The following is a 27615-nucleotide window of genomic DNA, read 5'->3' on the forward strand; positions in this document are numbered from 1 at the left end:
CCGACAGACAAAGATCCCCCCCCCCACGGCGTAGTCTCCAACGGACTTGTTTGGGGGCCAAGTCCTGGCGAGTGCCTAATGTTGTTATTATTGAGGTCGGCACGGCACCCGAGGGAGGGGGGGGGTGCACGGCTTTCCACCAACGTGCCCGGCAGCCTCTACCTTCCCGATTGCTGATGTTGTTTACACACCGCTAGGACCGGTTCATATAAATAGACGTGATTGATGTTGGCCGTGAGCGGGAATCGAATTCGGGTCGCTGGGTTCGCAGGGCAGCGCGCTAACCGCTGTCCCACCGCTCATACACCATCACTACCACTACCACTGGAACGGCATGAATGGAGAACCACACAGTGCAAGAAACGAGTAGACATTCACGAAAACTGGAAGTTCCAAAAGGTGCCGTGCACATGTGTACGTGTACAGCCCTTTTGTCAAGCAACTGCTAAAGTTCCATAAATAAAAAATAATTAATGGCCGTCCTTAAGTACTGCGACTAATCTTTCCTTCATAATCCGCGTAAAGAATATAACGGAACTCAATGGGCTCCTGTGAGGTTAGACGGGCCCCAAGGTGGTGAGATGTTAACTACCTCACCTGGTATACAGGAGCTCATGGGTTAGATCCCGACCCTGACGCCTGCTGTACATTTGGAGTTTGCATGCTCCCCCTGTGGTCGCGTGGCTTTTTCTCCGGGTCCTCCGGTGTTTCCCTCCACATTTAGAATCAACGTGTGTACTTGGCTGATGTAAATGTCCTCGTGATAAGCCGCTTTGTTGAGCTATCATTTGTGATGGTCAGGTCGCTTCGGGAAAGAGGTATATAGCTAAGTGAGCCTTACCTGGTAAAATAATAGTTTTTATAGATATGGAGGTGCTGGGGAAGGACAAAAAAGTAAACACAAAAAGCAGTTCTAAAGAAATTAGTTTTCAATCTCGACGATTTAAAAGTGCATCGCTCCCAGTGGCTTCTTAATATCGGAAGGGCGTTCCAGACGGTCGCAGAAGCGCATCTTAAAAGCGCCGTTGTTTCGATGGCTAGCCCAAAAGCCGCCGCTGTTGATGCTGCTGCTGTGAGGATGACCGGAGTTCGCGCGATGGTTTTTGCTCCTAGGCGAAATGGGCGGCGAGGCGTTTGCGAAACGTACCGCGTAGGTGACGACACACTCCACTGTCTGGCCCTCGGCGAGACCCACGGTCCATCTCGACATCACAAACGGTGGCTGTGGAAAATGCAGCGGCGATCCGCAGCAGCGCGTCAAGCACACGAACATTTAAGAAAACGAACGGTTTGTAATGCACTCATTGGTTTTTTCGGTAAAGTGACATATGTAGAAAAAAAAAAAAATCATTAATAAAATTAAAATAAATCACGACGTTTCGAACGCAACACAAGCGCTCATCGTCAGGTGGAAATGGGGTAAAACACATAGCGAGGGAACACACAGGGGGACACCACGTACACAGCACGCAGAGAACGGCAAACTGCATGGAGGCAAATACAGAAAGAAGATGGGAGACGAGAAATTAGTATAATTTCTGCAGTCACGAAAGCTTCAATTCGGTTTGTAATGCTTCACAATTCAAGTTAGAGGATTTCCACGCATTAGCTGTTTTTCTGTCGCGAATGTGTTCATCTTTAGTGACTTTCCGTCGTTTTTTTTGTTTGTTGTTGTAACTTTCTGACCAGCCCCTATTGGACATCTGTTAAAAAGAGCTTCATAGCTCATCGGATTTCTCCAGGATAAAAAAATATTCTAATAATGGAGAGCGGGGGAGAGTGCGAGAGTAAAGGTGACCCAATTTGAATTAAATTTAAGCATTAAGTTATATTTATATTAAATATTATATATTAATATATCTGGGGCTTATGCCATTTCAAACCAGCCAATTTGGTCAAACTCTGAAATACAAAGACCATGCAAAAAGGACCGTTAGTAAATCTGCAAACAAGTTTTGCCCCTGACACCTACCCGTTCGGCATCCGTACCGATGATCAGATACTTCCTGGGGCACACGGTTGTTGGAAAGCATTCCGTAAATGCATACGTGTGCACGTGCAGATTTTCCCCTTGCTCACTCGGCGCGCGTCGATTCACCTGCGAGAGTTTGACGGTGTTCGACGCAGGCGACGACAGGTGGAAATTCACTTCCTTGATGAAGGTGTCATCGCCATCGACCTCCACGTACATCTTCCACTTGCAGTCCTGCGACACACGAGCACGGTTTGTTACCGTAGACTAGGGAGGGGAATCCTACAACCCACAATCCAGATATGGCCTGGACACTGCAATATATACCGCCTACGGTCGCCACATGAGGCCGCCAACCGCTTCCAACCGGCCCGCAAGCAGTAAGTTGTCCGTCACGAGATGCCGGTGCTGAGAGTGAAAATAACTTACCGAACTGTGACCAACCTGCTGCCAATTAAAACATTTTATTTGTCGGATCACTGCAAAGCATCTTAGCAGCACTAATTGGCTACAATCAGGGAATATTTACAACCTGCCAAACACCGTGGACTCAGTCACTTCTGCCACTGCAAGCGGCTTATGTTGTGACAGAGGTGTTTTAGCTGTGTGTGTGTGTGTGTTAATGTGTGACCTGCCAAAACTATTTAAAAATCCTATTCGTGTCATACGCAATGCAGGCAGAAACTTTTTGTTTGCACGACGGGCAGGAATCTGGAATTCCCGGGGCCACTGGAGGTCAGGAACTGGCAGTTGATGGAGACTTGAAAATCCCGGCTGATGACCCCACGACCCGTTTAGCAAGGCCCCCCTCTCTCTCTCTCTCTAATTCTCTATCTAGTCTCTTTAGCCTCTCTCCCCGATTACTTGTCACTTATTCCTTCGTCCTTAACATGGATGGCGCCCTGAGCTCCATTTTCAAGGGTGCCTTATAAATCCAAATTATTACCGTTATTAAACGATGGTGGATCCATCGTTTAATAATGATTCGGAAGATCGAGGCGTAAGAAGCAGTGTTTTCCGCTTCGTATATATATGTTGCGCGTAATGTAATGGGTTCACCAAAATGTTAAAATGTACTCTTGAATCTAATTGTGATGAACTGCAAGACACAATGACAACCGCTCTCATTTGTAAAAAATAGGATTCATGCACGTTCAATTCCATGCGTAAAATCAATGCATGAAGCAAATGTTATTCCTCTGCACAGATTCACGCGACAGCAACGATCAGCTACATTTCCCCCCCTCCCATCTTTATCTATATTTATTTATTTAAAATAAATAAATAAAATCACAATTCTTTTTTTTTACTTACACGGCCCACGCATTTGCACCTGCTGTGCCAGTGAACAAACTTACTGAACTGTTAACAACCTGCTGCCTATTTCGGTTTTTTTTTTGCCTTTAATTTTATTTTTAAAAGAAGAAGAGAGCGAGAGAGAGAAGAAAAAAAACAGAACAATAATTAGAAACCCGCTTCCAAAGCGTCGCCACGGGCGCGCCAACCTCCCCGGGCGAACGGCGACACAAATGGGGGGCAATTACGCGACCCCACTCTGAGAGAGCCATCTCCCTGTCACCATCACAATGCCGGAAAGGGGGGGGGGAGAGAGTGCCCCCCCCCTCTTAAGAGGTGCGCAAGCCTCCAAAAAAAAAAACAGCTGCTTGCCTCCCAACAAAAGGCAGGCCCACGCACGAGCACGAATCGGTGTACGAGCGAGTCAGCGGCGGCCGGAATGTTTGAGGAGGGGGTGGGGGCGGTGGGGGGAGAAAGCGAGTGCCGCGGGTGGCCTGCTGCGTTAATCTCGGCGTGCGGTGGCGCCAGCCCAAGGGCGGCAGGCAGGTTGTCATCTAGTCGGATGGTGCGCGAGAAAAGGGTTCAATTTGCTGCAGGGAGGGATGGAGGGGGGGAAACAGGTGCGAGGGATGATTGCGTGCGTGTGTGTGTGTACGTACGCTGAACTTCTTTCGCGCCGCACGTAGCCAACCGCGTTAATCGGAGGTGCGGGGGGAAGGACAACAACCTCAACAGAGAAAGGAGTTCTAAAGAAATTACTTTTCAATCTAAATGATTCAGAAGTGCATGGCTCCAGTGGCTCCCTGACATAGGAAGGAGAGAGCGTTCCGGACGGCCGCAGAAGCGCATTTGAAAGCGCGCGATGCGATGACCGCCTTTTGTTTCGACGGTTAGCCAAAAGGCGCTGCGGCGACTTGTGAGACGAGGCCAGCCGCCCCGAGGCCAGCCGCCCCACGACGAGGCCGCGTCTTCCGTGCGGCGGTGGCAAAGGGGGGACGCCTGGCGCCGCTTGGATGAGCAGCCGAGGAGTGCGATGCGAGCGTAAGCGCGCGGTCGCTTCTTCAGAGCGAGAGAACGGAGGGTGGCGACCCTGCTTGGTTTTGATGAGTCAACCAATCGATGGCTGCTACAACGTTTAACGTTTCATTGCAAAACAACGGATAGGAGATGCACCTGCAGTGTTTTTCCTGGGATGATGTGGTAGCCAATGACAAGCTCCAAGGTGACCTCTTCCTCGCTGGAGTCGGGAGGAGAGACGGGTTCAAGCTCCTGCGAAACAAAGTTTCCAACGGCGACATCAGTCAAATGAGCAAGCAAGGCATATGCATCGTCCATGCCTGGCAGTTTAATTACCGTAGTCATTAATTGAGAGTGTATAACAGCGTGCGTGTCCTTACCTGCATGAGAGGTGGGAAATGAACCAGGTCCATGAATTTCTGGTAGAGCTTCCCGATTGCTTTCTGTGAGGACAAAAATATAGGGTATCAATAACGGTGTCATGCATAATTAACTAATTATATTAAGACAGCTGTTTGAACTGCATGGTTGAAAGGTTGGCCACATAGTACTTTACGATTACGTTTTTTTTTTTATCAAAAAGCTTTTTGAGCAATCTTCAACAGCGCATGACTGATGCGTGTGAAAGTCACACCCGTCATGTTTTATGTGCATACTGTATGTTGAACTTCTTTCACACCGTACACAGCCAACCACGCTAATCGGAGGTGCGGAGATTTCGGCGAACACCTGTGACTCAAATCTCGGCACCCACGTGCGTTGCCAACACGCGGAGGTTTGGACAGATGGGGCTCGTGTGATGAAACCTTCACACCACCCAGCATGTCGGCGTGTGCGTGTAGTTTTATGCGTGACGGGGAGTGGCGGCGCAATGGTTAGCGCACTGCGCTGCAAACCTGGCGACCCGGGTTTGATTCCCGCTCGCTGCCAATAACAGTGACGGAATATTTGAACCGCTGATCGTGGGGTTCCTCTCGGTCGACTCAGCCTTAAATGAGAATCTAGTGCAGTGTGTCTATATATACTAGTTCATAAAGCCTGTCTTTGCCAGGCAAAATAACAAATAAATCAAAGTTGTATTAGTTGTTATCGCCAAATTTAAGTCAATAAAGATTTGTACCAAAAAAATTTAAATACAAAAGTAACATTCTACTAAATAAATTGAGAACTATATATATTGCATACATTTTTTTTAGATAGTATCTTTCAATAAAAAAATGTTTACGATGATAGAATTATTAATGGTACATTTATCTTTGATTAGACACAAACTACTCCACCATTTTTTATTTACACAAAAAAAAATTATTGTTGACGACTTGATTCAACTTGTTATATTTAAAGACTTACCCATCAGAAACCACTCAATTTAAAGATTGTTTTTTTATTAGAAGGAACAAATTTATTAACGTAATACTCTTTGAGGGGAAGCTCCTATCTTTTACCGTTTTCGAATTATTCAGATTTGAACATCATAAAATGCATATTTTGTTCGTTCAAAACTGCTTTAATCCTAAATATCTCAAAAAACAATATTAAATAGAATAATGGTTCTCGCTTTAATGTTATTTGCTGTTTAACGCTTTATCAAACGAAAAAAAACCGCAATCTTATATCTTGAACGGTTTCCGAATGACGCGCACAACATGTTTATGGGGCACTTAAAATCGAGATTTTAGGGGCCTTAAAATAAAAAATCTAGGATTTTCAGATGTTTCCTGTTGTTTGAGTCCGAAAAGCTACCTATGTACCAAATGTCAGCTTTATACCTTGTCGGGAAGTACCCTAAAGGTTTTTGAGACGTACGTATATCAGCACAGGGAGAGACAAAGGTGGTCAAGCGTGGTGCTGGCCCCCCACCCTCCCTCGTGTGCCGTGCCGACCTTCACAGGTGCGACTCGTTGCAGCAATTGCTCCCAACAGCCTGCTGCAGTTTTATCGACCCAGCAAAAAAAACCCCAGCTAATTGTAATTCTACAATGATGGAAGAAAACCCTTTATTTAAAATCACACAATCACACAAAGTGCATTGCGCCAACAGCGTCTACTACACGTGCCAACACCGTGAACGTCGGGAACAGGCGGGTTTGGCGCTAAGGTGTGGGATCTCGTAAAAATAATGTCTCTCTTACAATGTGATGCTTAACAGTGTAGAATATTCAAAATGCGAATGCACGATGACGATCGCAGCAATGTTACGTCGTAATAACCAGGCTTACGTCGGGGATGCGTACCTGAAAGGTGCGACGACGAATATCGAAATCACGTCAAAGCGATTTAGAGGGTAGGAGGAGGCGAAGGCTGAGAGGTGACGGATACGAGAAATGATGGACGACGCTGTCAAGAGACGTGTGGGGTTGAGGCGACGCTAATCGGGTAGAGGTGTTCATAACAAAGTGGCGACATATTTGCGAAACAACGTGAAAGGGGGAAGACGTAAATCGGGGTATTACTGCAACGGCAAAAGCAGCAAGAGTAAGATGGGCTTGAGGGGGGTCACGAGGGGTCACGAGGGGTCACGACGGGTCACGACCACTGCAGTGGAGTGCGGTGGGGGGGACGGTCACCTTGAGGTGCAGGATGTGGCCACGCGACTTGATGCCCATGGCGAGGAAGTCGCTGTCCTCCAGCAGCAGCAGCCTCTGCCCCGTGATGTGCTGCTGCTGGAAGAGCTCCGCGTACACCGCAAGGTCTCCGTTCGCCTCCGCTAAACACGCACGGCGTACGCACGGTGTGTTTGTGGGTTGGGTTTTTTCTACTTTCGCGGTCGTTTCCCAACCCAACTTTATCCCAAGCGTGCTATCCGCGTCACTCGGCCAGACGAAGTGTCTGTCCGAGAGCGGCGCGACCCCTTCGTCTTGTTGAACGGCCCACGGAAGCGGACACCATGGAGCTACTTCTGAGATACCTCCAAGTCCTCTCTGATCCACAAAGAAGAGGACTAGCACTTTGCCATCCACTCTGCGTAACACTTCATAAACAATACATCTCATGGCAGTCAACACAAATATTGTAATTCTTAAGAGCTTGAAATAAGCCAAATTAAAGTGTAGAACCAAATTTGTGGCGCAGCCTTTGGTGAATGTGCTGAAACTACAGACTCGCTACGTTTGAGAACGCGGTACTCCAGACGGCGGATGCCCGGATTTAAACCTAGGATGATATCTCATCGGTTTCCAGCTTAGCGCTCTGTACTGAGCGGCTTAGCCAGCTCACGCACACGCGGCAGGAACTCTCACGATCGTGAGCGACGACGGGCATTAACGCAAGCATGCCCTCTACTGGACCAAATCAGACATGAGTGCATTCTCATTAATTTAATTTCCTTTGTATATATGTTGAACTTCTTTCGCGCAGAAAGTAGCCAACCATGCAAATCGGAGGTGAGGACAACGAATTAAACACAAAAAGCAGCTTTAAATAAATGAGCATTCAATCTAGATGATTTAAAAATGGATAGATACAGTGGCTTCCTAATATCGGAAGAGTGTTCCAGACGGCCGCCGAAGCACATCTGAAAGCGCGCAATGCGGTGACCGTCTTTGGATGATGGCCAGCAGCCAAAAGCCGTCGCTGCGAGGATGACCGGAGTTCGTGTGATGATGGTTTATGCTCCTTGACAAGATCAGCGAGCGATTGTGTGGTTCATTTGTGGCGAGCGCATCGTGCGTTCGGTGCTCTTTGATTTGCGTTTTGAGTTCACCTTCACCATGTGCAAAAAAGCAGGCCGATGTGTGCGTGGCAGCATTGATACCTTAATCGCCGGTTTTAAAATTACTACTTACAACTACGACAAAGCATAAATTGTGCGCTCCTTTCTTTTGTGGAGCATCTCAAGTTTTTTTGAGCTATCAATAACAAGATAAACTGCGCTTCACAGGGTTAGTCAGATTACAGAGCAATGGCACGGTTTTCCTTTATCCCCATTAACAAGAGCTGACGTGAGACTGAATTGCTTTTACACGAGGCAAAGAAGGCAACGGAGTGATTTTTACACTTACAACTAATTTGGCGGATCCAGTCGGCCTGCGAGAAACCAGGAAACAACCAATCAGCACACTTTATGACAATGAAGCACCGCACGCAAAATGTTTATTTAAGAACCCTGCCATCTGTGGGCTCACAATAAACGCCACGTGCGGGCTAAGTGCTCTGCAGTGGCTGTGCGCAGAGTCCGGCAATTAAAATTCTACTCACCACATCCGTTTCGCTCCAGGAGTAAAGAGAACAGGATGTAGATGTCTGTAAACACAACAGCGTGAACCTTGAACTTCAAGTGGTTCGTCCACACCTCACCCTGGCATAGCAACCGTGACCCACTTCAGTAAACGATAATCGTTCTTTCGTCAATTCACGATATGCAGTACGTGTACATGTAGAGCCCTTTCACGAAGCATAACAAACCATTTAGTTGATTTTTATTGGATATTCATGAAATGGCCAATGCTGCTGACATTGTGCACTTTCAGAAGGGCGTGGTCTGACGGGATGTGTAAAAAAACACTTTTTATATTGTATGCGCAGAGACAGATGTGTTGTGAAGGAGGCGTATCATCTGCTTATTCATCTTAATTTGACAATGGATGCATGGTTCACATCGAGCAGCATCAGAGATAAAAATGCGATAATGCTAACGAAGAGTTGACGGTCGCATATTACACTTAAAACATTTACAAAAACACCCCAAGTTACGCGTGTCCTCTGTTTGCGACTGTTAAAAGTGGTTCAATAGAAAATAAACAACAAGCCTGCATCTCTCAATAGTATTACGACACAACAAGTCACGAACAGATAAGTCCCCCATTGAAATGAAACAGTGAAACGACGCTCAGTCCCACCGTCTGGGCTGCCGTCGAGGTTTGAGCCCTCTCCATATTCCTCCCCCCACGGGCACCCCTCTGCTCCGGCACTCACGTAGGACGAGCCCTGGTCTTTGAGCTTCTGCTCCCACATCTTGAGGCGCCGCTCCCGGTCCCGCAGCTCCTGCTCCTTGCTGCTCAGGTCTCGCTCCAGCTTCTTGAGTCGCTCCAACGTCGCCTCTATCTCCACCCTTTGGTCGGCGGCGCAGGCGGGCGGTCAAAAGCGGCGGCGGCGGCGGCAGCGTTAGCGGCGTCACCGCGGGGACACAAATCACGTGTGGCGAACGGCGAACGGCGGCCGGGCGGTCAAGCGGCCGCCGCCGCGTTGCGCAGGTTCGCGTGTTCAAGCCTCGTGGCCTTCCTGGTCGATGCTGCGGGCGTGTTAACCAAAAAATACCGCGCACTGCCTGCGTCACAGTGGATGTTAAAGATCCCGTAAAAGGAATAGGTCACGTGTGTTCGTGTCATGGTCTATATATATTTTCTAATTTTCCCCTAATTTACTCAATATGGACACTATAGCTGACGGTGTGTGTACGCCTCGTACTGCATCGGGATCGCTGCTACCGGGGGTCCCCTTGGCTAGACGTCCGCAGGGCACTGGCTTGGTTGAGACAAGATGCCGTGTGACGGAAGGCACTTTGAGACGCTGAGGCATTTAAGCGAGCGCTCTATGCGTGCAAATCCTTTTACTTACATGACCTCTCGGGCGTAACAAGAAGCATCGTTGACCACATTTGTCCACTTAGCATGTGTCGACCGCAACAACAACAGCCGCCGTTCAACACTAAGTGGCGGTGATGTCACCACGGCACTTGTGCCACGCTAGGTGCACTCTGAGGCCATGTGAAGTGTCGAAGGCTTGCTGACAGGGCACGGGACAGATCCAGGGGCCATGGATTGACCGACTCAGATGACTGGCAGATGCACCGACTGTGCCCCGACCGCGTCGATCGCACACACACACACACCTCCAGACCGCCTTGTTGTGCAGAAAGGAGTTGCAGAGGCTGGAGAGGAGGGTGTCATGCTCCATGGAGTTCAGCATCTGCAGGATTTGCTTGAAGGTGGGTCTCTTCTGCGGAAGGGAGGTGCACGGAGGAAATGCGTCTACTTAACCCAAGAGTGGTGCTGGCAAATATCGTTTTTAAACACCGGCTTGGCTGACATCGTTCCACTGGGTTCTTAAGGAATATTTAAAAAGGAGCGGGGACACACTCCATAATATAATTTGTATTTTATCTCATTTCATAATTCACACCACTGTTGTCAATCCCTTCCGCGCACACCGCGTCGATTGACCAATACGTCACCGCGGCCGATCGGCGCGGGTTGGTGAAGGGTGGCGGTCCAGGACAAATTCAGATAACCTTCACCACTGATGTCAACCGTGGCCAGGGATTGAACTCAGGTCACCGCTCACCCCCCACCTTCTCACCCTATCCCTTACACTGCTTTGAACAGGTCATTCTCATTTGCGTTGTGAAGCATTTTGAGATGCTGTTTCAATATTTAAGAATTCACCGCACGCAAATCCTATTCGTTCATATTATCACAGGCACACACACGCGCACACACACACACACGTGTGACTTGACTCAGTGAGGCTTACCTTGGGATCGGTCTCCCAGCACTCCTTCATGAGGTTTGCAAAGCTCGGCGGGCAGCTGCTGGGTATGGTCAGCCTCTGAACAAAGGAACATCGTGCGGAAGGGAATGTATCGGACATATCAGGGGCAAGTAGAGCACAGCTGTTATCGTCTATAGCGACAATACACAAATGTGAAAACACCCAATGGCGGAGCCAGGATTTTCAGATAGGGGGGACAAACCCTCCAGCAATTAAAAATGATAGGAGTTGTTAGTAAGTAAGGACTTGTCCTTTGCTTTTTATTCGACGCGTGTGCGGCGATGGCGCAGCCATCAATTGAGGGTCGAATTCGAACCATGTGTGTGATCGGCATCGTGCTCGCTGAAGGTGAATGCCTTCAGGGAAGTCGTGGACTGTAGACGCAACTGCGCACAATTCTGTGAGTCACTTATAACTGCTTTGCCGTTACTTATTGCCAATTATGGAATCAGACTATTGTCCTTTCATCTCATAGAGTCCCTGGCACGTAATAATATGCTACACAGTGGCAGTAGGGGTCGCAAAATGCCAAGTTATTACTAATAAACCCTAATGATCCGATCGAAATGAGGAATATCGATCAGATAATTGGGGGGGCACGTGCCACCCCACCCCCCCCCCCCACTGGCTCCGCCAGTGAAAACACCCCCCATCATCATGCTGTCAAACCCCAATGGTTTCAAAAGCGTGGCGGCCCTCACACTGATGATGTCTTATCGGCAAAAGTGGCCGCCTCTGGAAATTAGTGAAGAACACTGGTCTATAATCAATATGCAGCACAAATACAGCCCTTTGTCATTGTACTAGTGGATTAAGGGACTGTTTGACCTTGCTTCACCCTGCTGGTCATTGTGGGTTGGTAAAAGGCCGGGAGCTTGAACGATGCAATTAAGGAGTACAGTACAACAATGGGCATAGCTGTACTTCTGCTCATAATGTAGTCCTACAGCCTATGAGACCTGTTGTGCGTGGTGGTTATCACCAAACTGAGCACTATCCAGGCTTGAGCGGGATCTGAATATACCAAATATTAACGAATGCATTTGATGTTTTAAAGTCTCAGCTTAGACCCAACCAGACTTTATGACATTCATGTTCAAAGTGGCAATGTCAACACATTTTTTCTACTCCCGCTCACTTCTTTACGAACACTAAACAACCAAAAAACATGAACTTGTTCTTTCCAAGTGAAAATAGAGATCCAAAGCATCGTAATTGTTTGCTGCTGTAACTTCCTAAACCCGCCCCTACTGGACATCTGTGAAAAAGAGCTGACGTAGTTTATTGGATTTATCCAGGATGAAGGAAGATCCTGATTCTATTATGTTACAACAATGTATCATGTAGCCTTACCAAACTATAAACTAAACATTTTTTTTTTATTTTACCAGGTAAGGCCCACTGAGCTGTATAGCAATTTTTTAAGCGACCTGGCTGCCACAAATGATAGCTCAACGAAGCGGCCTATCATGTGGAAATGCATAGCAGCCAAAATGTAGAGGGAAAAACCGGAGAACCCAGAGAAAAATCCACGCGATCCCAGAGAGAGAGACATGCAAACTCCAAATATACAGGCGTCAGGGTCGGAATCAAACCAACGACACCGTATCAACCTACATCCATATCCTCATCACAACACTTCCCTCGCTTCGACTTAAGCCCCAGTGTTGTGGCAGTGTTAAAACAACGTTCGGCGAAGCCACTAGACCCGATCGCTCTACCTCGTTCTTCTCCACCACCAGCCAGGCGACCTGCAGACCCTCCAGGCCGTTGAAGGGGACCTCCCGAGTCAACATCTCCCACAGCACCTGAAGGAATAGCGACAGGCACGCGAGACAATTTACTATCACGCTACGTCCTCGCCAAACGTGTGGTGTTCACGCTATCTACGAGTTTGTCGCTATAACGCAGTTCTTACAATTGGGGAGCATTTTTCACACAACGCGGAACATGAGCCATTGTAATGCGGAACGCGCACTGTTCCAACGCGGAACGCGCATCGTCGGAAAGTGGAACGCGCACTGTTCCAATGCGCAAAGTCGTAATGCAGAACGCGCACTGTTGGAACATGGAACGCGCACTGTCGTAACACGGAACGCGCACTGTTCCAACGCGGAATGCGCATCGTTGGAACGCGGAACGCGCACTGTCGGAATTCGCACCATTCCAACGCGGAACACGCACCGTCGTAACACAGAACATGCACCGTCAAAACCTGCACCGTTCCAACACGGAACAAGCGTCGTTGTAACGCGGTTTCTGAGCGGCCGATGACGAAGTACTTTATTGAGCTGCGCAGCTGAGCGGTACGATACAGTACGCGGAATGATGCAGTAATGTGGCGGCGTTCCCTCAGTTATTTATCTCACCATCTTACGGTGCGAACATACACTGTATGCTGCCAAAGTTCATTGTTACATTTGTGGAAATTGTTTTCGCTTATACGCGTTTTTCGCTAAACGCGGCACTTTTCAGGAATGCATCTACTGTGTTAAACGAGGTCTTGCTGTATAGAGAATCACATTCGTGTTGCACGTTTAGTCCACCTCCTGGGCATACATTAAAAATGTAATGATGCAACTCCCATAGATTCGATGGGTTGTCACGAATTAGGGTTTAGATTTGATTGAAGAAATATATCCGTTTTTTTTTTTAGACCGTGGTGAATGCAGTGGCCTTGAGTGGTTGGATGGGTGGCCATATGAATCCATTCCATCTCACAGCCTTTTGTGAATCCACTATGAAGGCTTCCACCACCCATTGTCAATGGGGCATATTTGAAACTTCATCACGCTGGTCAGCGCAGGTCGATGAAGTTTGTATTTAACCGATAATCGATCTTAAAATAACACAAATTTGCGTGCAATTTTTTAATAACGCCAGAACACCAAAATGAACAAACCCTCACCGCCCCCTCCCCATCTCCCCCTGGTCTCCCCGTGCTCGAAGACCAACAGAGTGGAGCTATCCCCACCGAGCCACAACTCCTCGAGATGCCAGCGTCAATCCCGACTCCTATCCCCCCGGGCGTTGCACTTACAACTCCGAAGGAGAATGCGTCGCACGTCTCGGACACGGGCAGGCTCTGGATGACCTCGGGCGCCATCCAGGGGAAGGTTCCCACCAGGCTCATGTGGGTGGTGTGCGAGTGCAGGCGTGAAGCGCCAAAATCACAGATCTGGGCGGGGGGCGGACAGGCACGGCAGTCGCCGCATTGAGTACGCAACGTAATCTGACGTGAAATTATCTTACGCGGGTAAATGCTAGGTGCGAACCGCATCTTTTGAACGTTACTGGAAATGACAGGAACAACATGATATGACGTGTGAATTCATTTCATGCGATTGTTAACGTTTATTCATTGGAGAACTGCTTTGACGTGGCTAAGAGGCTTGCAAGCCTCGCAGACCCTTGGCGCTATACTGAATAGGGCCTCTCCCTCTGCCGGTCAGGTACTCGGCGTGAGCTCACACAAAAAGTGCTCTCTTCACCAATGCACACGAACGCACACGAACCAGTGTGGTGAAGTAGGGTCTGTAATGGTGGAGTATGGTCTGTGACGTGGTGCAGGAGCTAGGTTGACTACCATGCTGACAATGGAATGACTGCCACGATTGAGAATTGTCCAGCAGTCAGAACACCCATTGCCGAGAGAAGAAATGCATGGCAATTGTGACTGAGCTGTGGATTGGCTTAACGTGCACGTGTGGGAAAATCGATGATCACTCATTAGGGCAGAATTACCACCTGGCTCGCGATTGGTGGGACCTGCACGTGTGCAGGGGGTATGACTCATTTCCCCAGCAGGTGATTGATTGCTTGCTCACCATTGGTCAATTTTGCATGCTCTTCAAATCACGCAGCTAATTGCAACCTATTGCACAGTCCTGCTTTGGATTAATTAAGTAGAGAGCCAGGTGTAATGGCTTAGGGTGGACCTCCTCTCCCACTGGCTAAGGAGGGCTAGGAGCTGTGTATAAAAGGAAAATTCAAGAACATGGCCAGCTTGGAGACGCTAACAGCAACTTGCAGTTGAGGGGAACTACACGGTCGCCATTGGACGGTGCATCTGAGAACAAGTGGTGACGTCACATGTTAGGTTGTGTTTTTTTATTTAGCATTTACTATGACTCTTGATAAAAAAAAATCGACTTTTAGTTATGGGATTTTTTTTCTTTACACCACAGTTGCTAAGCACAGCCCCTTAAAGGCCCAAAACGCCACGCGGGCAGCAACAAACGGCACTTGAAGGTATAATAGATAAGATTAACTGATTTAAAGCTTTCGTGACTGCATGGATTCATATTCTTTGTTCTTTCGGTAAAGTCGCGTAGAAGGGAAATAATAAAATAATAAAATGATAAAACATAATAAAAATTATCACGACGTTTCGGCCACAACGCAAGCAGCCGTCCTCAGGTGAAGAACGCTGTCTTTCCGACAGCTCTGTTCTTCACCTGAGGACGGCTGCTTGCGTTGTGGCCGAAAACTCGTGATAATTTTTGTTTAATTTGTATTATTTTATTATTTCCCTTCTACGTGACTTTACCGAAAGAACCAAGAATAAGATTATCTGAGACGTACAATAACGCAACATGAATCGGGTTGTTACCTTGAGAATGTCGTCAGAACTTATCACAACTGCAAAAGAGGGATAAACAAAAAAAATGTAGAAAATTATAATGCGTGTAAACGGTATGCATTTTGGATTTTGAATGTTGGCAAGTACACCCATGGTTCGAAGTCAATTTTAATACTAGGTGTACACGCGTGCACTTGACAGAATAAAGATGACGTGTGCCTCCATCGCCTACCATTCCGAGATTTCAAATCCCTGTGGATGACCTTGACTGGAGCCTCTTCGTGCAAGTAGTTCATTCCTGCAACAACGGTCATCACGGTCACTGCTTATGATTATCACCCTTTAACGTGTATTACGATTGCACAAGATGTAACTTCGCCTCGCCCACCTTTCCCTGCGCGTGCTCTTACGGAAGGATTCCGTGGTAAGAGCACCGACGTCACCGGGGTGTAGGCAACGTTTCGGGGGACGGTGACGTCGTGACCAAACGTCCGCTTAAAATATAACCAATGGGTACTGAGCTTCTGGATGATTCTACAAATAAACCGTGGCGTTGCTGTTCCAGAGGATTTTGGAGGCCCCTGTTGGCTTGTATTGGACTGTGTGCTTTGAGATTTCCTGAAGGAAAATGTTGAACTGGAAAGGTGACAATTTTGCGGGAATGTCCTCTCCAAGAAAAAACATTTATGGGTTTTTTTTCACACCATGTACCATTGGTGAGCTAGAACGTGACGAATGGATGCTTGTGCGTTATATATGTGTATAGGTGGCTCCGAGGAGAATCGACTTCATGTGATGGGGAAAGTGGGCTGTAAAAGTATAATATTTTCAATTTGTAACTGTACTTGGAAGCTCTTTGCAATCTAAATTATCGCATCACATTTGCTGGGGGTAGATGGGCAGCGTGCCTGTCAACTCTCGCAGCTGAGAAGCGTCGATGACGCGACTTGTGTCGTTTATCGCTGGCTAAGGCAACAGTGCAAATGACGAGGATTATAAGCTCTGCGCCGGCGTGCTTTTTCATTGCCAGTGCAACGCCGGACAATAGATTGCCGATGCACAAAGCGTCGCTACAAACATTGAAACCGATAGGCTGACAATTTTTCTTTCATGACGGTCTCGTGGGATGTGTGGTTTGTTTCAGTTTGGCTATGCAGGTAGAGGAAAGGTAAAATACTGGACTTCAAACAGAAGTGTCATGATTTGCTGCCCCCCCGCCCCACCCAAATTGTTGCAATCCACGGTCACAATTTGCTTGTAAAAATTGTCCTGGAAAAACTTGATAACCCACACGTGATCATTATCCGCTAAGTGGGGTATTGTTGAGAATTGGACAATTAAGCAGATGCAGTGAGTGAATTGTTAATCGTATTACCATCATTGTGCTCCTTTACCCAGGAGAGCCTCATGACTGTCAGGAGGATCCTGCCAAGTTTTGACGGTAGGGTGGGGAAGGGGTCGCCGGTGGGGGGGGGGGGGAGAAGGTCGGTGGGGTGGATGGGTTGGTGGGGGGTAGGCGGGCAATGGTTGCTATATATACACAGCCCAAATAATATTTGGACCATGGCACCACATCACTGTGGCCTACTGATAGGCACAACGTCAACGGGATATTTAACGTCCACCGTTTACGGTGATAACGGCCGGCGATAATCGCCAAAGAGGGCAGCTGCTGGATTCGAACCGTGAACCTTCTCAACAAGCGGCCAACGCGCCGCCGATGGGGCCATGGCACTGACCCCAGGGAAACACGGCGCCAATTGTGGGGGGAAATAATGCACTAGCAACGATGACAAGTTGTGGTGTGGTTTTTATTAAGGTAAAATAGCTTATCGAGCATGTATGTATAATGGGTAGTCGGGTTTTTTCAAGAACATACCTTGAAGTGTAGCAGCCAAATGTGGCTGCTGGGGCATGTGAACTCGATACATGTGCAAATTGCAAAATGTCAATCCGAGCACGTGTAATTATATTCTGGAGTGCTGAAATGCCACGTGTCAAGCACAGTTGACCACGAACATTGCGAAAGAAGTTGAACATAGATGCATTAAGAGAAGCAAGTTAAAAGTACAGCTCTTAAATCCACTGCTAGATAGGGACCTCTGGCTGTGTGGGTCACGGGGGGGGGGGGGGAATTCGTTGAGTAACGTACACTTCGCCACAATAGTCGGTGTTGATTGGTGAAGCTGAGGAGCACGTGAGTGGGAGCACAGGGGTTCGGTACAAAACTGGCGTGTAATCCGTGTGTGTGTGTGTTCGTAAGGGCTGCAAAATCGTCACCTCTCGCGATGTCCGTAGTCCAGGCAAAAATCTGGTCAATCTCCATGTTGTCGCTTTCCTTCTTTGCCAAGAACTCAAACAGGGACCCCTTGGCCGCAAACTCTGTTCCAGGAATAGCATGTCACGGTTTAGCGGTCTATTTCTATTTTTAATTCTCCATGCTTTCGAAAAAATGGATGCCTTCCAATGTTTGAGGTTGAACGGCTTTTAAGAGATCATCGCCATAACATGCTCTGCTTAATGTTTGAAATTTTTAACAAAGATTCGTCAACTACAATACTAAGATATTCGTGTTTTTTTAAATACACAGTAATGCATTTACACGTTAAACCCGTCCGTTAAGACTCACCAGTAACGATACAATAGTTTGGTGGATCCGTTACAGCGCCGAAAAACTTGATCACATTCTTGTGACTGAGAATGCTCAGTATTTCGGCCTGCGTTTATCAACAAAAACAAAACACCACAACGAAGGCAACGTTAATTGCAATACATCGGCATCTCCCGCGGTTCTGCGACGTAAACGTTCACTTGGCACTTGCACACGAGCTGAGCTGTTTTTACGATCGATTATATCGGCAATAACGTGTGATTTCAGCCAAGACGAATTCCCCTTGCTAGGTCAGGGCAGGCACACTCGGTCGCAGCAAGGGTCATTCTTGGGTTGTTCATTAGCTTGCTCGGCTTTCCAAATGTGACCACACGATAATAACCCATTCTCATTGACAATGTACTTTGTCTGGTCCAGAATGTCAAAGCAGTACATTTCCAAGGGTATAAAATTGAAAGTAAACACTGCATTTCGAGGCAAGCGTGGTGTAATTACGTTGCCACATTTTAATATGAATTGCACTGCAGCCTCGCCACCTTGGCAGTCGTCATATCAAAATAAAACCGCTATCTCAATGTAAACAAGCAAATTTACAATATTACAAGTTTTGAATGGTTTGTTTGCTAATCATAACGAGTTTTTCGGTACTCTGAAGCAAATACGGATGTTGTCATGTATCAAGCATATACAGTACATGCATCCCACGCAAAGATCTATCGTTGTTTTATAAACTGCTGTGGTAAATATTGCGAAAGGAGCACTTAAGGTCGGCAAGGTGCGCGTGAAGATGTGGTCAGAACCACAGCTGTTTGCCCTTGCCCCACGGCGCTTGCATTCACAGCCAGAACCAGGTTGTCCGTTTCGAGGGAATCGTTGACGCGTTTAGAGGAACACCAGGTACTCGTTTAAGGACGGCCCCAGAGAGATACAGATACCATTTACAACTGATGTTGGCCCTTGGCCGCAAACAAAGATTTGTGTTGCTGGGTCTGTAGCACAGCGCAGTGTGCTCACGATTGCACCACTGCTAACGATACTCTCACATACGGTTACGTGGTATACAGTATGTGACAACAATCGTCTGTGGGCAAATGTAACGAGACCCGATAGAGCCATTTGAGCCACCAGGTAATGAACAATTTTTTTCGGGCAAGACTCGCTGAGCTATATAGCTCTCTTTCAGAAGCGAGCTGGCCACAAATGATAGCTAAACTAATTGGATTGTGGACATTTATAGCAGCAGCTAAAAACTCTAAACGTACGTTTCTAAATGTGAAGGGGAAAAGCGGAGGACCCGTAGGAAAAATCCACACGACCACAGGAACAACATGTAAACTCCAAATATACAGGCATCTGGGTCGGGATTGAAACCACGGCCACCTGCGCATACCAGGCGACAAGGTAATTAACACCTCGTCCATTGTGGTCCCGTCACCTCATTCTCGATCTTGAGCAGTTTCTTGACGGCGACTTCGCGCCGCTGAGAGAGCCACTGCGCGCGGTACACGCTGCCAAAGCTTCCGCCGCCGCAGTGCTCGTAGAACTCCAGGTCGGAGAAGGCGACGCGCACGAACGCCGGCACGCTGCCCGCCATCCTGCCCGGAGCGCGACGTTCCAACAGCGGGGCAAGGCACCGCCACGCGTGCGCGGCTGTCGAAAACCGCGGCGGCAGCGAAAGTGCACGTTGATTGCTGTTAAACACGTTAAGGGTTGGGTTCAACGAACACATTCAGCAAGAGGTTACGCAACAAGCCTTTATATAGCGACGGAAAGTGGACGCCGTTCAACAGTGTGCTTCAAGTGAGCGGATGTGTTTATCCCCCCCTCTCCTCTCCCTCTGTCCCCCATATTGACATGTCCGTAGATGACTCATGAGCTTTGAGGGCCGGCGGGTGGGCCATCCCTCATGACAAGTGACGGCGTTACCTGGTTGTGAGAATGCACATTAAAACTCAAACTCCGTGCGTCTAAGCATCCTGTAAATCGTTGCTACAGCTGCCAATCCGCTGTTGGATGAAGGCCTCCCCCCACACACCGCGTATGTCATGGAGATTGTTTGACCACACTTTACACAGGTCGGTGAAGGTGAGACTAATGACTGGTTCTGATATCACCACTTACGTTAGCTGAGGTCAAGAAAAACGTAGGTAGCCTGGTTCATAGGGCAATGCCATACCCACTGTAAAATAAAATAATATTTATTTTACCCCACCACCGCTAAGCTCCAGTTTAAGAGGCTATACACTTCATTTCGGGTTTTCCAGTCTTAGGTGACGCATGCAGGTATATTGAGTGAATGGAAAGTGGCCGCTTTGAGGCTCTCCACCAGATGGGCATAAGCAGCTTCCCAGGAGAACGTGCCTGGGCAAGCCCAAGCACTGATGCGTTTATTAAGTTATCACACATTGCCGTGGCATTCCAACGATCAATAAAGTTGGGAAAAACATAACAATCGTCGCCCCCCCACCCCACTGAAAAACTTCGCAGAACCTTCCAGAAAAAAATGTCCCGAGACTTCCTGAATAAATGTTAATAATATAAAAAAAATTAAATAACCACGTGAAAATGTCGCATGAAATGGAAAAGGCGAAGGTGATTAATGTTACCTTCTCGTACCAACGCAGTTGCAATTCACACCGCAAAGCTGATGTGAATTGGCACGCGGGAAAGGAAGTGTGCACTGAAATAGCAAGAATGAATCATTATCCCAAGAATTAGGTTACTGGGCCAGACTTGACTCACGCCTGCTTTACTTCCCACCTCTAAATCCTGTTGCGACTAGCATTATCGTAGATGTTACATTGCCCAAGCGAACTTTTAAGAAACAAAGGTCCCCAAAGCCTCCATGCGTGTTGGTAGTATTCACCATAATACTGTACTCGTATTCACCATAATACTGTACCCCAACCATGCGATGCTCGGTTACACAGCCCCAGCCCACAGTGCACACGTGTACAGGCTATGTAAGAAAATGAGGCTATAGAACATGTCCAATACAATGGTACGCTTTCGATGCATAAGGGAGTCCAAATGCAACTGCCATCCCTCCAAGGCAAATATATGAAAGTGTCTGCAACTCTGGATATTTGTTCACGATACAAGTATAGTGGAAGAAGGTAAATAACTTTGCATCAGAGTCCATATAAAATTCCCTTTGCTTATCCACGAAAGCCTCCGTGAGTCTCAAAGACAATTTAAGGAGAACCCTCCATTGGGATATTTGGCAACTTCTTGTTTGACTTCATGTGGGAGGAAACCAGAGCAGCCACAAACCTACGCATACTAGTGAATAACAGTAAAAGATCCACGGATGGATTGGATAATCCATTGCGGTACTGGTCACCTAGCTGCACAGCAGGCTTGCAAGTTTCACAAATGTCTGCTCCACCAACCCCCTTGCTGGTTTACAGCTGTGCACCACCATGCCTGCCTGGCTCAAACTCGAAAACGGTGGGATGGTGATCCTCGCCTGAGGCAGTGGAGAAATTCCGCATTCCCATGGCAGGGATCAGTCATTCCACAGGACATCCACAGTTATGCAACTGCAGTAGTAGGATGACGTGTTTGTAGAATACTCTAAATCAACCGAAATTGTTCAATGTATAACAAATGCACGTTTGCAGTGCCTCTGTCAATCCACTGATGGATGAAAGAATAGAGGTCAATCGTGGGGGGGGGGGGGGGGGTTGGCCATGGGTAGCAATGATGTAGAGTACAATGAGAACTGTTTTTCACCATCCTCTGCTTGCCGATAGGCAGCCGGTTTATTTTTTGGGTAAGGCCCACTGAGCTAAGAAGCTATTTCAGTTTCGAGCCGGGCATGCATGATGGTCGCCCATCCATGCACTATGCATGCCGAAACCTGCTTGGCTTCTGGTATCTGACAAGATGAGCAAATTCCAGGTGATTTTGGAGGAAAATAGATCCACATACGAACATAGTTTAGTGGAGATATTAAATAAGGAATGCTGCCAGGTTATGCATTCGTATAGCAATAGCCTGTTGCACAACTCCGGTCATCCTCGCAGTGACTTTTGGCTAACCATCGAACAAAGACGGCCACTGCATAGTGCCCTTTCTGATGTGCATCTGGGGCCGTCTGGAACGCTCTTCCTTCCGATATTAGGAAGCCACTGGAGCTGTGCACTTTTAAATCTAGCTTGAAAATTAATATATTTAGAACTGTGTTTGTTGTCCTTCCCCAGCACCTCCGATTAGCACGTTTGGCTACTTACGGTGAGAAATAGGTTCTACACACATGTTCCCATTATTATATAGAGTCCTTTGACGGTCGAGGTGTGAGATGTGTCAGACACGGTAAACAGAGTTCGGTGAAGGCCACGGCCCCCATGACCACCGACCAGCACTGACACAGCATGGTGAGGTATGGTCAACAATCCTGCACGACCGATGATGATGGGTTAATGATAAGAGGGCTGTGGATTTTCACTGAAGTGGTACAAATAACCACACTTGAGGTATATTATGAAACCGGACACCACAATATCATGAGGGGCCGTCCATAAATGACGTCACGCACCTGGGGGAGGGGGGGTTTGAGAAATGTGACGTCACATCAAAATGCGTAACTTTAAATAAATATAAACAAAACGTTCTACTTAATTAAATAGACTTTTTAATAAATGTTTTCTCCTACAACATCAGAGTGCAGCGCAACATTAAATACGCACTACAATGACAATAGTTTAAAGCGATTTGAAGCATGTTTTATTTTTTGGGGGGGGGGCAGAGCTTTGTGACGTCATATTTGAGGGGGGGGTCTGACTTTTTGTGACGCCGTGTGACGAAGGCGGGGGGGGTCAAAAATCGTCCAAAATCGCGTGACGTCATTTATGGACGGCCCCTAACAAAATTAATCCAGGTGACGTCAGACGGGGCACGTCTCTTTTTTTTAAGAGTAAAGTCATAACATCGTTTTAAGAGGCCGTAAACTAAATCGGTATTATCTTAAACAAATGTGCGGAATATGCGAAAGCTATACACCAATGTTCTGTGACCAAGCCGCATTCAGCGAGGATAATGCTTGGTTTAGTGACCTGCATACATCATTACAGGCGTTATAGGCTGCTGCGGGGGTTACGTGGTGGGGGCAGCAGAGGGAGAGGCGTTTGTGCGGAAAAATGCAACCACGTACTTCGACACATCCAATGGTCTCCTACCTAAACCATGAGTTGGGCAAAGAAAATCAGATGGGGGGGAAAATGCAACCACGTACTTCCACACAGCCAATGCTCTCCGCCTAAACCATGAGTTGGGCAAAGAAAATCAGATGGGGGGAAAATGCAACCACGTACTTCCACACAGCCAATGCTCTCCGCCTAAACCAGGGGTCTGCAACCTTTAAGACATAAAGAGCCACTTGGACCCGTTTCCGAAGGAAAAAATAAACTGGGAGCCGCAAAACCATTGCAACTATTAAAACAAATATAACACTGCATATATTGTTTCTTACCTTATTGCTATATACAGGATCGTGCAGTCAGCTGTCAATCTGAATAAAAAAAGGACTTTTTCACTTAACAATGTAAAATATATTTTTGCAAATTAATAGCTAAATTACCTGGTTAATGGGATTTTTGCTCCTGAACCTCAGTGCACAGTGTCTGCACATCAGGGCTGTAAGACGTCACCTTCATTTTCACACAGGCTTGCAAGCTGTCATCTGTGAGACGTGATCGATGTTTGTTTTTAATATAGTTCATGTTGGAGAAGACCTGCTCACATACATGTGTGGAGCCGAAGATCGACAGGACTCCAAATGCATACTTTTTCATGTTTATATAAGTGTTGGGGATGGCATTCCATGTTTCGAATACAAGTTTGTCCTGTTTGGGAAGGTTTTCAATATCACTCCATTTATGATTCTGAGCCAGAATGGCCTTCTGACGGGCAACATCCTCAAGAGTAGCGGTCAAGCATTTGAACTTGGACACCCATATATCTTTGTCGGCTATATCGGCCAGTTCCATCTCAAGATCAGGTTGACTTACACCTGCAAATGCAGTCATATTCAATAGGGATGGATCGATCGCCAGGGGAGTGACAGGGAAGGATAATGTCGTTTTTTCTTCTCTGAACTCACAGAATCGTTTCCCAAACGAACTTTGCATTGTGGTGATTGCAGACTTGAAATATTCCAAATTTATCGTATCATGACTTTGTTTGAACTCTCTCAAAGAGGGAAAGTGAGACAGTGTACCTCTCTGTAAATCTTTGACAAACACTGTCAACTTGCGCTCGAATGCCAAAACCTCCTCCAGCATGTGCAGGGCTGTGCCTCCTTTCCCCTGAAGGGTTGTATTTAGCGTGTTTAGATGTGCTGTCATGTCTACCATAAAATGTAATTTTTCCAGCCACTCTGGCTGTTCCAGCTCAGCAAAGGTGAGCTCTTTGCTGCCCAGGAAGGTTTTTACTTCTTCCAAACATGTGACAAAGCAACGGCAACGTTATTGCCTGTCACCGGGCGGGCAGTGTGGAGCGGAGCGGCGACCTGTCAGCAGCGGCAACGCCAGAGCAGGTGTCACAGTGCGCCTCCTCCCCTCGCTAGCATCCGCCCCGGAGCCGCGGTCAAGGTTCAAAAGAGCCGCATGCGGCTCCGGAGCCGCAGGTTGCCGACCCCTGGCCTAAACCATGAGTTGGGCAAAGAAAATCAGATGGGGGGAAAATGCAACCACGTACTTCCACACATCCAATGGTCTCCCACCTAAACAATGTGTTGGGCAAAGAAAATCAGATGGGGGTAAATGCAACCACGTACTTCGACACATCCAATGGTCTCCTACCTAAACCACGTGTTGGGAAAAGAAAATCAGATGGGGAAAATACAACCACGCACTTCCACACGGCCAATGCTCCCCGCCTAAACTACGGGTGGGTGGGAGCTAGCAATATAAGAAGATGCAGCAATGTTCGTTCGAATTTGTTACAAACAAAAAGGACTTTGCAGCATTTCAACAACCGCCAACGCGCACGTGAACAAATGCGCGCGTACGGAGCGCCACGATGCATCAGCAGTGCGTAAAGAGCTGCAGCATGCGGATCCAGAGCTTAAACCAATTCGCACTAAGCACGGTCAAACAACCCCCCCCCAGCCACGATCTGCACGGCGTGTCGAGCCCCCCATCCATCATCTAGCAGTGGATTGACAGCGCCGTCCGGTGGCGCTTGCGCGGTCAAAAGTTTGGGCTACGCTTCGTCCACGGTGCTGCGCTACGATTACGAAAGGCGTTCATCCTCGACAGCCATGGGTGGTGGTTGGTGTTGGTTGTGGGGAATTCCCAATTGCCGTGCCTAACCATTTCGATGTAAAGCTTTCGTGACTGCAGGGATTCATCTTCTTGGTTCTTTCAGTAAAGTCACGTAGAAGGGAAATAATAAAATAATAAAAAATAAAATAATTCTCACGACGTTTCGGCCACAACGCAAGCAGCCGTCATCAGGTGAACAGACATACCTGGTCTTCACCTGAGGACGGCTACCGAAAGAACCAAGAAGGTGCCTAACCATGTCGGGCATGGAGATTGTCCGTCCATACTTCACCACTCTTGTCAATGCGCGGGTTCATTTAGGTCTGGGCGGGGGGTTGGCAACCTACGGAGACTTTTAATCGAACACCCCCCCCCCCCCATTCCAGAAGTACATCTCACGAAAGCCACCGGTCAGTGGCCACTTGAATTAAATGACGTCCGTGCAACGGCGACAGATGTGCTTGCTGTCCGCCTCGCTGTTACTTGTGTATTCTCCACAGCGACGCCGACTGTTAATGAATAGTGTTTATCGTTGAATTAATCGAACTCGGGGGAGGGCAGGAGGGGGGCTGTCAGAGGCGCCGGGTTCAGCGCTAACCGCTGCGCCACCGCTCCACGCCTAAATGAGACGGCACTGTACCGAGAACCATGCGTTCAGCACAGGAACGCTGAACGTGCATTCTGCAGACAAATGTCCCCCGTGTAGCCTTAACAGACTGTAGTGGCAAGTGCTGTTAGCGAGCAGCACCTATAAAGGCCGGCACGGCACACGAGGGGGTGGGTGGCCAACACCACGCCCGGCCGCCTTCGTCTCCCTCGTGGCGATGTTTACACACCGCGCCAGGTACTCATTTGAGGCTGAGTCGACCTAATCGTCACTGTTGGTGTTTGGCCGTGAGGGGGCATCGAACTCGGGTCGCCAGGTTCGTAGCGCAGAGCTGCGCTAACCGCTGCACCACCGCTCCCCTACACGACGACCGCTATGCACACAACACACGCGCCGAGATGTCTTCAATGCACAACACAAGGCGTGTTTGGAGACGCGTCTACTATTATAAACATTATATTATTATAGATTGAACGCCGCGTAATGGCGCGACAGTATATGCAGTATGCACTGTACGTAAACAAGCGTTGAACCACCCACCTCGTCGCAAGACTTTAGACGTCCGAACCCTGCGGCCGCCGCCGCCGCAACTCCTCTCCTCGCAAGACACTCGACGACTTTAACAACGCCAAAGATAAGTTTTCTTTAAAATCTTCCCCTGCTCCTCAACGTTGCGTGGAAGTTGTAATCGCGCGCGCGGATTCGCGAAAGGCGCGCAAGCGACGCGGTGACGTCACCGAGGCGCGCACGCGACGCGGTGACGTCACCGAGGCGCGCACGCGACGCGGTGACGTCACGGTGACGTCACGCGCGCGTCGCGGTGACGTCGTGCACGGAGCCGTCGCCGCAAACCTTTGGAGGTGGGGTGGGGGCGCTGGGGGGCAACTGCGGGGTTTGACGTTGCTATGGGGAATGGGACATTGCCCGAAACGTCGCCTATTTTTTTTCTTGGAGGCGCCACTGTTATTTACAAATGTTGAGGGGGGTAGGGGGTTGTGTTGGTGTTTGTGGACCCCCGCAGCAGCAGCATCGCACGTAACTTTGTTAATAACAACATTTAAGCAACGTGAATAAGAATCAGAATGTGTTTATCGTGGAGGAATCCGATGAGCTTTGAATATATTTTTCGCGGAGTTCCACAGTCATTCCAAGATGGCATGCATAATGAGGGATTAACGACGCTTAAGAGTATGGTTGTTAAAAGATTTGTTTTTATTACCGGTAAACACTTGAGAAAAATATAACATGTTACCGGTTTGCCGCACATTTATGGATAGGTGTCTGGTCTAGCAATAAACAATAGACGTTAAAGAGCTTCCGCAGTCGGAGTTTAACACTTTCCCACGCTGGACTTTACAGTCCCAGAGTTGGCCGGTTCGCAGAGCCGTCCCGTACGATACGGTACGGCGAATCGGAACGACCGCCCCGGGCCCGGCGCTTTGGGGGGGGGGGGGGTGCTTAGACGTCACGCTGTCATATGTAATACTTCTGGTTTAGTTTGACGGTGTCGGGGAGAGCCCACATGATGAGTGATTGTTTCTGTTTTGCCCCGGGCAAAACACGACCCGGCCGGTTTGATTCCATCTCCTGGCGCGGAAGTTGAAACAATGGCGCATATTTCAAAATCCTATTCCCACCCCGCCACCACAACAGTTCGTCGATTGACTGGTCGCGTGTGGTGGGGTAAAAATGTGGGTACACCAACCTCTTACCAACACACGTCTGAGGGCGTGTGTAAGAGCACACCAACGTTGCATTACATTTATAAGTTTG

General features: G+C 48.0%; 1 protein-coding gene across 3 annotated transcripts in view; it reads right to left on the bottom strand.

Annotated features, from left to right (window-relative positions):
- The window catches only part of LOC144938190 (mitogen-activated protein kinase kinase kinase 20-like), a 29983-nt gene extending 3472 nt beyond the window's left edge, over positions 1-26511 (bottom strand). The window contains exons 1-19 of one of the 3 annotated variants that reach the window (XM_078865986.1): positions 24479-24683; positions 23441-23479; positions 19403-19617; positions 17986-18073; positions 17637-17738; positions 15589-15654; positions 15387-15415; positions 13815-13952; positions 12496-12582; positions 10757-10831; positions 10116-10222; positions 9200-9335; positions 8483-8527; positions 8287-8311; positions 6853-6992; positions 4666-4728; positions 4442-4537; positions 2099-2206; positions 1148-1222 (exon numbers count right to left, since the gene is read on the bottom strand). In XM_078865986.1, coding sequence (XP_078722112.1) covers positions 1148-1222; positions 2099-2206; positions 4442-4537; positions 4666-4728; positions 6853-6992; positions 8287-8311; positions 8483-8527; positions 9200-9335; positions 10116-10222; positions 10757-10831; positions 12496-12582; positions 13815-13952; positions 15387-15415; positions 15589-15654; positions 17637-17738; positions 17986-18073; positions 19403-19561 — 1539 coding nt within the window. In that variant the 5' untranslated portion in view covers positions 19562-19617; positions 23441-23479; positions 24479-24683. Of the gene's footprint in view, positions 1-1147; positions 1223-2098; positions 2207-4441; positions 4538-4665; positions 4729-6852; positions 6993-8286; positions 8312-8482; positions 8528-9199; positions 9336-10115; positions 10223-10756; positions 10832-12495; positions 12583-13814; positions 13953-15386; positions 15416-15588; positions 15655-17636; positions 17739-17985; positions 18074-19402; positions 19618-23440; positions 23480-24478; positions 24684-26382 lie in introns of those variants that run through there. The other 2 variants (XM_078865985.1, XM_078865987.1) reach the window with 2 other exon arrangements.
- Positions 26512-27615: the final 1104 nt, after the last annotated feature.

The sequence above is a fragment of the Lampetra fluviatilis genome, chromosome 21 (assembly GCF_964198595.1).
Source record: "Lampetra fluviatilis chromosome 21, kcLamFluv1.1, whole genome shotgun sequence".
Taxonomy (NCBI): domain Eukaryota; kingdom Metazoa; phylum Chordata; class Hyperoartia; order Petromyzontiformes; family Petromyzontidae; genus Lampetra; species Lampetra fluviatilis.